Source organism: Eutrema salsugineum, unplaced genomic scaffold (genome assembly GCF_000478725.1).
Source record: "Eutrema salsugineum unplaced genomic scaffold, Eutsalg1_0 scaffold_10, whole genome shotgun sequence".
Taxonomy (NCBI): Eukaryota; Viridiplantae; Streptophyta; class Magnoliopsida; order Brassicales; family Brassicaceae; genus Eutrema; species Eutrema salsugineum.
In genome coordinates this window covers 11,007,855-11,020,991 of record NW_006256908.1, presented here as the reverse complement: position 1 = coordinate 11,020,991, position 13,137 = coordinate 11,007,855, and the positions used below count along the sequence as shown (strand labels likewise).

Below are 13,137 nucleotides of genomic sequence, written 5' to 3'. Positions count from 1 at the left end.
TAAAAAAAAAAACAAAATGACTATACATATGATTCGAACTTAGGTACCCATGTGCTAGCGAATTATATCATCCGTTTAAGGCTATTAAAAAATGCTTATCTAAATGTTTTTTATATAATACATTACATATTGGTTAAACCCGTACGTTTACTTTCAGTGAAAAAAATCTAAAGTGGCTATAAGAGAATTCCTAGATCGGAGAAAAGAGAGAAAATTTTGAGGTACATAAAAGCATTGTGTCACCTGGAAATAAATTGTTTTGTTTGTTATTCCACTTATTATTGATGGATCGATCATAACAAATAAAACAGAACATTAACGATCAAAATTATTGCCTGTTTTTTTTTTTAATCACCAATCCTTATCGAAATCAAATGGAACAAAAAATTATGATATGGTCAATTTTATATGCAAAATATTAGTAAGCCATAAAACTTTACTTGCAAACTTTTATTTGTGTACAAATTGTGCAGTATATGAAAAACATTGAACACTTATACTACATAAGAAATAAGTTAAACATAAAATTGTACTTGCAAACTTCAATTTGTTGAAGAGTAATTCCAGAGTTAGAAAGACCCAATATTTTGAAGATGTACATCTAGACTGCATAGAATCTACTTTTTTTTTAGTTTAATTTAGTGTTATGGTGTTTCCTTTTTACAAACTATTCTCAAATTGTGAAAGTAAGTAAAGGGAAAGGAGTTGCTAAATACTTAGGTACATCTCCAAACTTTTAATCTTAGAAACCCTGAAACTATTATTTTATATGCATGTTATAGACCAGAATATCATATATAAGATGGTTACCAAACCAAATAGATTTTGTTTGTGCATTACAACCTCAACCTTACCGTGTTTATCCTATGTGATTGAATGGTTGGTTAGGTATCAATCACTCTAAAGGATACTTATATATAGGCGGTTATAATAAAACATGGGCATCACATGGTTCATGAATTAACTTAGTCTTCCCTTAAATAAAGAAAACAAAAACAAAAGAAGATTCCTGCTTTAAATCATTCTCCTTCTCTCAAGAGTTTTAAGAATTTAAAAACGTTGTAAGTTGGTGTGTTTTTTAGAAAAAACCTACAATGAATTGTCAGTGAAGGATTAATTGCACAAAACAAAACTCTCTTGTGCTTCACTGGCTTCTTAAGTAAGGTTCGCTTTTAAAACTCCAAAAAACATCGGTGCAAATGAAATCAAGGGGACAACTCTTGTCTGGTTCAATTCACGTCTTGTCTTGGGGACTTCGGAAGAAATTCCTTACTGTTTCATTTTCTAAAATACATACGATGGTGCTGATCGGGTTGGCCACTAGATCACTTTTTAATACATTTAACGTCGGCTTTCTTTCTGAAATTTTGATATAATTCATAAAGGCAGAAAAATACTTCATCTGTTTCATAGTTAAATGTGTTAGATTTTACACAAAGATTAAGAGTTTAATGAAATATTCGATTGTTTGATTATTTAACTACTGATCAACCGAGCTAACTACCCACTGGCACTGCTGATCAACCGGAGTAATTTAAATCCTAGTTTTTATATGTTTAATTTAGAAATAAAAAAAAGAGAATAACTCAGATGATCGAGTAGATTTGCAATATTTTTAGTCTCGATTCAAATTCAGTTTTAATAATATATATATTGTTAATTTTTAATTAAAAAACTCGATCATATTTTTTATCTTTCAGTACTGAGGTTCATACAAAAAGATTAATATGCAGATCTTAAAATAGTAGTAAACTAAATAGAACTCAATTTCAATTTATGATTCAAACTAATTAATAATAGAAATTCGAGGTATCCGAATTAGCATCCTTAGTTTCAAATTACACGCCGAACCTAAAATTTTAATATTTAATCTTTCACACTAATCTAATGCATAGTTTATACACCTAGAAAGCTCTTTGATTTATTTGTTAAATGCAGATGCCGATTGCAGCACAAGTCCCACTATCAACCCATACTTTTTTGTTATAGTAGTATGTATATAATAGTTTATTTATAGAATACATGATTCCAATATATATAATGAACTTTTCATGTATCCCATATTTCACTACAAGTAAATTGGTTATCTATTTTCAAACATGTATATCAAATACCTGAAAATAATAGTATTGATATGTTTTTTACTTTGAAATGTGTAACATTCAGACTTTAAAAATGTCAAATAGTTAACGTTCTATACAGATTTTCAAAATATACCAGAGTAAGAAAACACAAAGAAATTACTTATAGATTTGATTACTAGTTAAATGGTAAAAGTATAGTATACGCATGGTTTAGACTTTAGAGACAGTTAACGCACTAAATGGAAGTTAATTTAATATAATCACTAGAAAAAAGTTGCCTAACCTAATCCATGTCTGCGCGTGGAATCTCATGCGTACGACAGACCAATTGTACGACAGGGTGCTGTTTCATATAGCCTCACGCGTAATATGAGCGCGTGATAGGACACGCGTCACGTGGAAAACCAAGAATCTCTCTGAGGCTTTGGACCATAACTCCGAAACACATAAGACAGTGACAGATCCGAACAAAACAAAAAGGTAAACCAATCCTTCAATTATCATCTTTAACTGTTTTCGTCGTCTTCCTCTTTCTTTTTTTTTTGTTCATCACATTTGAGGCAAGTTAAATTCTATGCTTTCTTTCCTTCTCGATCTCCTTCTTCATTAATAATTATATTCTTCTTAAAATTTAACTAAAGATTCGGGTTATATAATTAATGAAGGATATCAAGGACACATTATATACGGAGTTGTTGAATATATAGATTAAGATTTTATTCTTTCTATCGTGAGCTTCTATGCCTTCGTTTATCTAGATAGACTTTGATGATAACTTTAATTAAAAATGATGTCGGCTCAACTATTGGCACATTGTTATGCCGTTATGCGATCTATATTTATTTTAAAATAAGAAATTAAAAATGAAAGAGATGCTACTTACAGAATTTAATAACTCCACACCTTATCTACGTATTATTACTTCTTTCAAATAAAAATTAATCACAGCTTGATCTTGGTCACAAAATAAAATAAATAAATAAATATAGGCTTGAGGCAAACATTTCGCATGGAACACAAAACTGGCAATTTAGACGCCATGAACGGAACCATATATGACAATGACAGATATGCTCACACTATTTTTTACTCCTTACTTTTTTGATTTTTCAATTTTTTTTTTCTGTTTCTCATTATTTCATTTTTTTTAGAAAAGAATAATAATCAATCTATTCCGTTCCATAACTCCATAAACACATTATTCGAGAGAAAAGGAATCAGCCAATCACTCACTTTCCTGCATATATATATATTTAGAAAATTTCACAATTATAACTACTTTCTTCTCTTCTTCCCCCAAAAGATCCACCTCGAGAGAAGCCTCTCTCTCTCCTCCATCTTCATCCGCCGTCACAATCACCGTCCCGATGAGAGAGGATAATCCGAGTTGGTTCGTAAGATGGGAGGAGGAGCTCCCGTCGCCGGAAGAACTCATACCAATCTCTCAAACCCTTATCACTCCTCATCTTGCTCTCGCTTTCCAAATCGGAACTCCCAACAACCTCAAGAAAACCGCCGGAAATTATCACCAGAAGCTTCAATCCGTCGCCACGCCGACGCCGACGACAACTCCACCGCCGTTGATGATGAACTCTGATTTCGGCGGCGAATCAACGGATCTCGGTTCGGGATCAATCGGTGGAGGAGACGAGCCAGCAAGAACGCTGAAACGACCGCGTTTAGTCTGGACGCCTCAGCTACACAAGCGGTTTGTGGACGCGGTTGGACATTTAGGGATCAAGAACGCAGTTCCCAAAACGATAATGCAGCTGATGAGCGTCGAAGGATTAACGAGAGAGAACGTAGCAAGTCATCTTCAGAAGTATCGTCTTTACCTCAGGAGGATGCAGGGAGGAGGAGGGAACGGTAATAACGGTGCCTCCGGAGGACACGTCATCGTCTCCGACTCGGCCACTGATCGGCTCTTCGCGAGCTCTCCGGTTCCGGCGCATTTCTTGAACCCGGTTCGGGTGAATTCTGAGTACTTGATGCCGCCATTGATGAATCCGTATATGGGGAAACATGCGATGAATCATCAGCAAAACCAAGTGGTTCGTAATCTCAGGTATGAAGATTCCGATTATGGTAATGGAGATGGTGGCAGGAAGATTCTTAAGCTCTTCCCTGCGGGGAATTAATGGGATTTGATATTATTATTATAACTTAATATTTGTTGTGGAACCAATAATGTTTGGGGATTATTATCTGTGTAATTTGCATTTTTCGTCAGGTTTATTAAATGTATTGTTAGTGTATATTTTTTTTTCTTTACACAAACGATTTCACTCTTAATTTGTTTGTATGATGCCAGCATTTGCATACACTAGAATCGAGTGTTCTATTATCTTTGTCCAGCTGAAAATAATAAACTTTACATGATGAACAAGTCCAGTTTCATCATGTGTCATTTGTTTCCCCTGATTTGCAATAAAGTGATAAAATCACCTTAAAAAGACAAGGGAATGACAAAAGAGTTTTTGTTGTAATATCGAGCTCACAACTGTCTCAAAATTTGGATTACACAAATCCCTAAGCCATCACGAACAAAGGGAATGCGGGCAGTATTGCGACTGCAAAAAAAAAAAAAAAAAAAATAGAAACACTTGTATTAATCACTAAGTATCAGTTAAGATGTTGTAAAATTCACTTTCACCTTTGAGTCTTTCATTGTGGTAAGCTTATAACTATCTATAAAAGAACATTTATAGAGGAAGGTCAACAATATTTACACAATTGTAACAAGATATGCTAAAAGAAAAAGAGTGAAAATAAGGCAAAAACTTGTTTACCTGAAAAGGTGCATTTTCTGAAGTGGTCATACGAATGAGTATACATCACAGCTGCTGCATTTGGCCATTGCATATACATTAATGCACCATCCCTTGAAGAGACTCATAACAGAGTGTGGTCCCAAGGTCAGAGAAGCGAGAGCACTTGGGTTTTGACTATATATATCCGCTAAATCCCATATCTTAGAATAGAGTCCCCATTTTCTGAATGTTGTTAAAGTGCGCCATGCAGACATTTTGATCCACTTGGAGGTTGTTTTTGTTCCACTGGGAGGTTGTTTTTGTTGTAATACCATTCTTCTAAACTTGATTTTCATCTCTGCTAAAACTTTCATCCTCCAAAGATTAGTTTCATATGAAGCATCATCGCAGTTAAGGTTCGCAATACCGTTAAATGTGCGTGCTTGTTCCCCTGTCGTAATTTTCTTTCCTCATGGAGAGAACTATTTTTATATCTCCTCCTCCTCTTTGCGTCTTCCTCGTATTTTCCACTTTAATTATTATTATTATTTTTTTCTAATACTTGGAATGTGATTTTCTCACCCAAAATATAATTTATACAATGTTTTGATGGGACTCTCTCTATTACAAAAATACAACTTCTCTATCTACCATAATAGCTTTAGTCAACATGAATGTAAGTGCCTCCCAAAAAATTACAATTTAGTCAACAAAATAAGAACTAAACAATTATCATACCTAACATGAATGTAATTGCCCAAAGAATAATAATTGCTCTCTATCCTCCATATACTTTTTCGACGCACTGGATCCACAATGGAGTCCAACAAACTATAATATCGAACTTGGTGGCATCGGCCTTCTCGAGCTGTAACCGTAACGTAAAATTTGATTATGCAAAAAAATTTCTTAGAGGATACAAAAGTAAGGTGATTGAAAGATTCCTAGAACGCATTTGTATGATTTGCCATTAGTTGACTTTTTATAGATCGATGAGATGGCTTTACAAATCACAATTTTGATTTGAGAACCGTACAAAATATTCTAAGAATCATCCTATTTACATCTGATCCCATTCTTAATTTTTGTCTTTTTAGAGTTTCTTGATTTAAGAAAAAAGTTTGGTATGAAAAAAAGAGTTTATTGATTGAGAAAAAAATATATTCGGGAAATGTGTTTTCTCTTGTGTAGCTACCACTTCAAATCTGATTTCTTTCCCCTAAACTTTATCTTCCATCTAATTTAATCTGGTCTTATAGGTAATGGAGTACGTTTTATGCTCAATCATTGTTTCTCTAACGTGTAAGATTTTATCTCTCTGTAAATAACATTTTTGTAGATAATATAATTCAACCACTAACAAAATGAACTACCATTTTAAACAGTAAACTTGTTTTCATTCATTAAATATAAAAACCAGGTCTAGAATTAGACACGTTTCTTAATGATTACTGAACTTCAAATTTCATATCTGTTGGATACATTTGACATTTGTCCACTCAAAAAGCAAGAGAAATACTTATTACTGATTAGAATACTATTTTTTTTTTCGATGGCTTACTAACAATTCATTCTTATCAGCCATGCACAAAACGCCAAATAGGATTATGAAAAGTGGATATGTAATTTTCCTACCCGGATACACTTGAGTTTTGTAGATACTCGGGTCTGATTTCGGATTCCAAATATTTTAACCAACCTTTTAAAAATGACATGTTTTCCAATTTTACGCATTAACAAACATGGAAAATAACAAACAAGTAACACAACATGATAGTGGAAGCCTCCTAAAAACAACTCTTTTTTTAATTCCACACGAAAACTCTAATTGTAGTCTTGTAGACTAATAGTGTGAGATGAGAGGGAAGGAGAGAAGCAATGATAAGAGAAGCAGAGGAGAGGGAGACATGCGTGACGGAAAAGAGACTCAAAAACGACACACAGTTGGAAAAGTGAAGCGATAAGATAGCATTATTTTAAGGTTTTTGATCATAAAAAGAGAGAAGTTTCGAGAGGCAAAACCAAAAACCCTTCCTTCACTCCAACAAAATGCAGTCAACGTGCTTTAGGACGTGGATAGTCACCTGCTTCCACACGCTCTTCCTCTTAACGCTTGTTTTACACTCGCTGTTTTTCCTTTGCTCTTGTTTTCATTTTCTTTTGCGACGTTCTTGTATATATTTTTTTTTGTTTAGTTATATATATGAGTATAAAATATGAATTAGGCAGTCGAACTTCAGATTCTTAAAGTCTGAAAATCTGCATAAATACAAAGAAACTTGAATCGGATAAGAACTGTGGTAAACTGAGTTGGTTTTTGTGAAGATTTTGTATCGCCATTAAATCATTTTTTTTATATTTATTTGGCGATCAAATTTGAAGTTTGATCCTACGGTGAATTTTTTTTTTTTTTTTTGTAATGTAAGATGATTTCGAGAGTTCTGAACATGCTTGATTGTTTGAGAATGGTTATCCCAAGTTAAGAAGGTATAAATGCCGACTCTTTATACCACTATTGTAAATTTCTTTTTCCTTTTACAAATCCAAGTCTTATTTGAATCAAACCTTTTAAAATTCTGTGTTCTGCTAAAAATACGATAAAAACACTCAGTTGTACCCAATACAACCATATAATGTCTATACAGAATGATAATGCACGAAAAATCTAGATATTACAAACACCTAAAAAAAAATAAAAAATAAAGCTATCCATTTGTTGGTGTTTTGTTTGAAAAGTAAAGACTAGAAAAGTCAACACCACAAGTATTCGCTACCAAACTGATGAACTACTTTGAAGAAGAACGTCAAATCAATGCATATGCTCTGCTATACTCTTCTATCTCCTTCATGCACGTACGAAACATTTAGTTTGGTACATAGACATTTGTAGAGATAATTTTATGGTGAAGAACTCATGACCTTCTTTGTTTTGAACTAGATATGATGATTACAAAAAGAAATAAGTAATAACAAAAACAAAAACAAAAATAAAAAATATAACAAAATCAGGAAAAAATGATATATAGTAATTACGTAAAATGGTTTCCATATATTATGTAATGCATTGAATCCTACAATAAATAGAAATAAATGAAATTGCTCAATTGTTCTCTAAATCAAATAAACTATTAAGTCAATCACTATTAAATTGAATAGCTTCTTTTGGCAGAATATTAAGTAATAAACTTGAATAGCTAAATTATTTATATATATATATATATATAAATAAATTTAGTCAATTGTTAATAGTGACTAATTTTTTGACAAAAAAAATAGTGACTAAATTTACTATTCTAAAGCCTAATAGCAGATCACAAAAGTTTTTAGCTAGTAATAGTCAAAGTATTTATTTTAAATAATCTCCCTATTTTTTGCCAGATTTATCACTATATAATAATTTGTTTTTGGAAAGAGATGTAATTTGGATTCTGGTTCCATCACTAGTGAGCTCGATTACGGAGCGTGGGCCACGCGCCGGAGTCGAGAGAGAAGAAGGAAGAAGGCAGCTTCTTCATTTTGGCTTTAAACCCCCGTCATCTTCCCGTGCATTCTACCGCATAAATCCATAACCCCTTTTTTCTTCTCCTTCTTCTTTGAATCTCTCCTTCTTCATCCCCCAATTCGTAGCCCTAACCCTAAAAAAACTCAGACAACAATGGCTGCACCTATCACGGAGGAGCCTCCACCTGCTCCCGATCCTAACTCCACCCTCGCTCCTCCCGACTTCGATTCCATCCCGATCCCTCCGTTCGACCAATTTTACCATTCCGGCTCCGATCAGGTTCCGATCGGCGAGCTTATGTCCGATCTGGGGTTTCCTGTTGATGCCGACGGTGAATTCGAGCTCACTTTCGACGGTATGGACGACCTCTACTTTCCCGCCGAGAACGAGACTTTCCTCATCCCTGTGAATGCCTCTAATCAAGAGCAGTTTGGAGATTTCACTCCCGAGTCTGAAGGCTCTGGAATTTCCGGAGACTCTCTTCCCAAAGGAGATGCCGATAAGAGTACTTCCGGATGCTGCAACCGGGATTCTCCCAGGGATTCCGGCGATCGATGCTCCGGTGCTGACCGTACCTTGGATCTACCCACTCCATTGTCGTCTCAGGGGTCGGGAAATTGCGGTTCTGATGTCTCGGAAGCTACGAACGAATCCTCGCCTAAATCAGTAAACGTCGTGGTCGATCAGAAAGTTAAGGTGGAAGAAGCCGCGACGGCATCTATTACCAAGAGGAAGAAAGAGATCGAAGAGGATATGAGTGACGAATCGAGGAGCAGTAAGTACAGGAGATCGGGCGAGGATGCAGACGCAAGTGCTGTCACAGGTGAAGAAGATGAGAAAAAGAGAGCGAGACTTATGAGAAACCGTGAAAGCGCGCAGCTTTCGAGGCAGAGGAAGAAACATTACGTGGAGGAGCTTGAGGAGAAGGTTAGGAACATGCATTCTACTATAACGGATTTGAACGGTAAGATATCGTATTTCATGGCTGAGAATGCAACTTTGAGGCAGCAATTGGGTGGAAATGGAATGTGTCCGCCGCATCATCCACCACCTCCGATGGGAATGTATCCACCGATGGCACCAATGCCTTATCCATGGATGCCTTGTCCGCCTTACATGGTGAAGCAACAAGGTTCTCAAGTGCCTCTGATTCCCATTCCTAGGTTGAAACCACAGAATCCCCTTGGAGCATCCAAGGCAAAGAAGTCGGAGAGTAAGAAGAGTGAAGCTAAGACCAAGAAGGTCGCCAGTATTAGTTTTCTGGGTCTTCTGTTGTGTCTGTTTTTGTTTGGTGCTTTGGCTCCGATTGTGAACGTTAACTATGGAGGAATTAGTGGTGCCTTTTACGGGAACTATAGGTCTAATTATGTTACCGACCAGATATATAACCAGCATAGGGATAGAGTTTTGGAGACGTCTCGTAGTGGTGCTGGTACTGGGGTTTATAATAGTAACGGGATGCATTGCGGGAGAGATTGTGATCGAGGACCAGGAAAAAATATGTCTGCAACAGAGAGCTCTGTACCTCCTGGAAATGGTAGTGAGCCTCTAGTTGCATCACTCTTTGTTCCGAGAAATGACAAGCTTGTGAAGATTGATGGGAATTTGATTATTAACTCTATATTGGCGAGTGAGAAAGCCGTGGCTTCACGAAAGGCTTCTGAATCAAATGAGAGGAAAGCTGACTTGGTGATTCCTAAAGATTACTCCCCTGCACTGCCTCTACCTGGCGTGGGAAGGATCGAGGATATGGCTAAGCATCTCTATAGATCCAAGACTGAAAAACAGAAAGCTTTATCCTCTGGCTCTGCTGATACTCTAAAAGACCAAATCAAAACAAAAGCAGCCAATGGTGAAATGCAGCAATGGTTCCGTGAAGGTGGTGCAGGTAATCATGGGTTTCTGATGTACTTTCTGTTCCCTTGACTTTATTACGTAGGAAGGCATTCTAGGTCGACTAGTCCTTTTCAGATCTTTGTTCATGACACTAGAACAACTATGCCGTTGAACTTACTTATCAGTCATTCTCCAGTAAAGAGTAGATGCATAAAATAGTCTGGATAGATGGTAAACAGTAAACGCTAATGAGTAACAAGTGAAATAGTTATTCATAGAGATTGAAAAGTGTTTATATTAGAATTTAGTCTTCCTCTGCGGAAGCTAGAGGCATAGTAGCTTTTGGGGTTGTCTTTTGGGTTTTTGTGCTCAGTATAATAAAATAACCTGTTTTTGTTATGTGACTCCATTGTAGGGCCAATGTTTAGCTCCGGGATGTGCACTGAAGTATTTCAGTTCGATGTCTCCTCAACCTCTGGAGCCATTATTCCTGCATCTCCAGCAACCAACGTCTCTGCAGAACACAGTAAGAACGCCACAAACACACGGAGTCGGAAGAACAGAAGAACCCTGCGTGGTCTCCCTATTCCACTGCCAGGATCAGATTTTAACTTCACCAAAGAGCACCAAAGAAACAGCTCTAGCAAAGAAATCAAGCCCGCCTCATCAATGGTTGTATCTGTGCTTGTTGATCCCCGAGAAGGTGGTGACGGAGATATCGATGGGATGATTGGAGGACCAAAATCACTGTCCCGAGTTTTTGTTGTCGTGCTTGTGGACAGTGCAAAGTATGTAACATACTCCTGTGTCCTACCTCGATCAGGAGCTCCTCATCTTGTGACCACTTGAAGACGTTTCAGCAGTCTTCTCTCCTATAGCTCTGTATGTAAAAGAATAAATAGCTGCCTGCTCTTTGGAATCAAGTAATATCCTTAGCTATTACCGTTTTCCGGTTTTTGTTTCAAGATGTAGAATCCGAATGCTGTAACTTCTTTTTTATCTTTATAAACTTATAACCTTAGAAAGTTTTACTTTACCCATCAAACTTCTAAAATACATTGCAAAAGTCGATGACATGAAAATATGTCTTCTACAAAAGAAACTGAAATCACAACGAGACAAAGTTGATCAGTTAGCTGATTCCATGGCTTGAGCTAAGGGGGCATCGGTGATAGCCATCTTCATATCAGGAGGATTTGAGCCGCTGCTACGTTCTCTGATCTCTCTGTATTCTTGGCAAACGGCACACAAGTGACAGAAGAAGTGTGTTACAAAGTCCCCACATGGAGCCTCCTGCAAACAAAGAATGGTACATAAAACTCGCCGGTTAGAAACAAGAATATGATAATCTCACACATGTTGCCATTTGAGCCACTTTCTACCTGTAAGTTGTACTTGGCTCTTAATGATCTGCGGTATCCACAAGCATAACATGACACAAAGCATCCTGGTAGAACAAGCAAAACGCCACTGGTTGCAAAGCAGCAAATGGTGTTAACAAGAGCCCATGAAATGCAATGTGTTATGCAGGGTCCTGCAAATGTTCCAGACCCCAACAACTCTGCGTTTTTGCCAAAGATATAACACGGACAGAACAAACCTATAAAACCTGTGCATCCGAAACAAAAACCTCAGTAAGTTCCCATGCTCTTCTCAAACCATTTTCTAAATGATCTTCACCGTAGACAACATAACATATTTGTGTCCAAGAGAGGTATAGCATAGAGGAAGCTCAAAACATAAACAAGCAAGCAAATTGCGGCTCAGCTTCTACACTTAAATGTAAGTTTCTTCCCCAACCTATTCAAGAAATGCACTTGGCTGCTTCTATAGTCCCCAATAGCCTCTAACATGAACTAATACCGGGACTTCCTAAGAAACATAACTCAACACACACACACAGATATATTCCACAGGTCAATTCAAAGAGGCACCTTTAACAAAATTGGTTCCTGTAGTAAAATCAAGGAGTGGAGGACAGAGAGTAGTAGCATACAGCTCTGCATATCGTCGAAGCAAGCGCATACACCAGACGACCACTGTATCGGATCAACCCTTGTGGCTACAGGAGAAGCAACTTCCAGATCCCGAGTTGGAGTGGTGGTTCCTTCTGCATCAGCATCCGACTCTCTTAATGGAACGTACGGCGGAGGCACGTAGTGCCCCTTCTCTCCCATCTTAGTTCCGAATCTTGATTCCAATTTCAAGAAAATGCTTACCTCAGAGCCTAAAATTAGACACGAGGAAACAAATCTGTAACAGTTTAATATCTTGAATTGCATGAGTATGAACATATCTACGAATTTTACAGCAGCTAAATCGAAATGGTAGTGAGATGGAGTACATAAGATTGAACAACGATTAGAGCAAGAAGTAGAGTCAAGAGGATCGGAGAAAAACAAGGCGAATCAGCGAATTCGGAAGAGAAAACTCAGATACAAGTGAATACAACTCTTACCTGAGCTCGACGGAGAGATTGGATTAGCATGAAACTCAGATTCGCGAACCAGAGCTTTCTTTTATCTCTTATTAGTCAGAAGAAGAGAACTGAGTTTCCACGTTAAATAAATTGGTATATTAACCAAGCGCTATATTCGGCATATTATTTACTAATCTGAAAAACAATATTTTTAGTGGTAAATAATATCATACATTGATAGAAAAAAGGAAACAAAATTAACAAGTAAAAACTTCTTTACAAAAGAGTTAATTGTTCAAACCAGTTCAAAATGAGAAAAACCAGAGAAGGAGAAAAACCAAACTTTCATATCTTCACTAATTCTTTCTTTAACCTCAAAATTATTATTAGAGAAAAGAAAACCAAGAACTTAGATCATAAGATTTTTTTTTCCACAAAATGGAATCCAAATCTGAAAACTACAAATATAAAATTAATTTATACAATAAAGTCCAAATTCTCAATAATATTTCTCTTTTAATAATCCGTTTTCTAATTATAAAAGTC

The 13,137-nt window shown here is 36.4% G+C and overlaps 3 protein-coding genes across 5 annotated transcripts; 2 read left to right on the top strand and 1 right to left on the bottom strand.

Moving 5' to 3' along the window:
- The first annotated feature begins 3,386 nt into the window (after window positions 1–3,386).
- LOC18027632 (transcription factor MYBC1) lies at window positions 3,387–4,358 on the top strand. Its single transcript, XM_006411299.2, has one exon. It carries the CDS (start codon window positions 3,452–3,454, stop codon window positions 4,220–4,222), a length of 771 nt encoding a protein of 256 aa, XP_006411362.1. The 5' UTR covers window positions 3,387–3,451; the 3' UTR covers window positions 4,223–4,358.
- A 3,913-nt stretch (window positions 4,359–8,271) lies between these two features.
- On the top strand, window positions 8,272–11,198 carry LOC18027633 (bZIP transcription factor 17). The gene is made up of 2 exons (XM_006411297.2): window positions 8,272–10,224; window positions 10,588–11,198. Exons 1-2 carry the CDS (start codon window positions 8,490–8,492, stop codon window positions 11,019–11,021), a joined length of 2,169 nt encoding a protein of 722 aa, XP_006411360.1. The 5' UTR covers window positions 8,272–8,489; the 3' UTR covers window positions 11,022–11,198.
- Window positions 11,183–12,734, bottom strand: LOC18027631 (protein PLANT CADMIUM RESISTANCE 10). 3 transcript variants are annotated; one of them, XM_024160930.1, is made up of 4 exons: window positions 12,631–12,734; window positions 12,169–12,425; window positions 11,555–11,781; window positions 11,183–11,465 (listed from the first exon to the last, which is right to left on the bottom strand). In XM_024160930.1, exons 2-4 carry the CDS (start codon window positions 12,347–12,349, stop codon window positions 11,301–11,303), a joined length of 573 nt encoding a protein of 190 aa, XP_024016698.1. In that variant the 5' UTR covers window positions 12,350–12,425; window positions 12,631–12,734; the 3' UTR covers window positions 11,183–11,300. The 3 variants fall into 3 exon arrangements, with proteins under 3 accessions (XP_024016698.1, XP_006411361.1, XP_024016699.1); XM_006411298.2 differs by having other exon boundaries at window positions 12,169–12,399; XM_024160931.1 differs by having other exon boundaries at window positions 12,107–12,399; window positions 12,631–12,726.
- Between the last annotated feature and the right edge of the window lie 403 nt (window positions 12,735–13,137).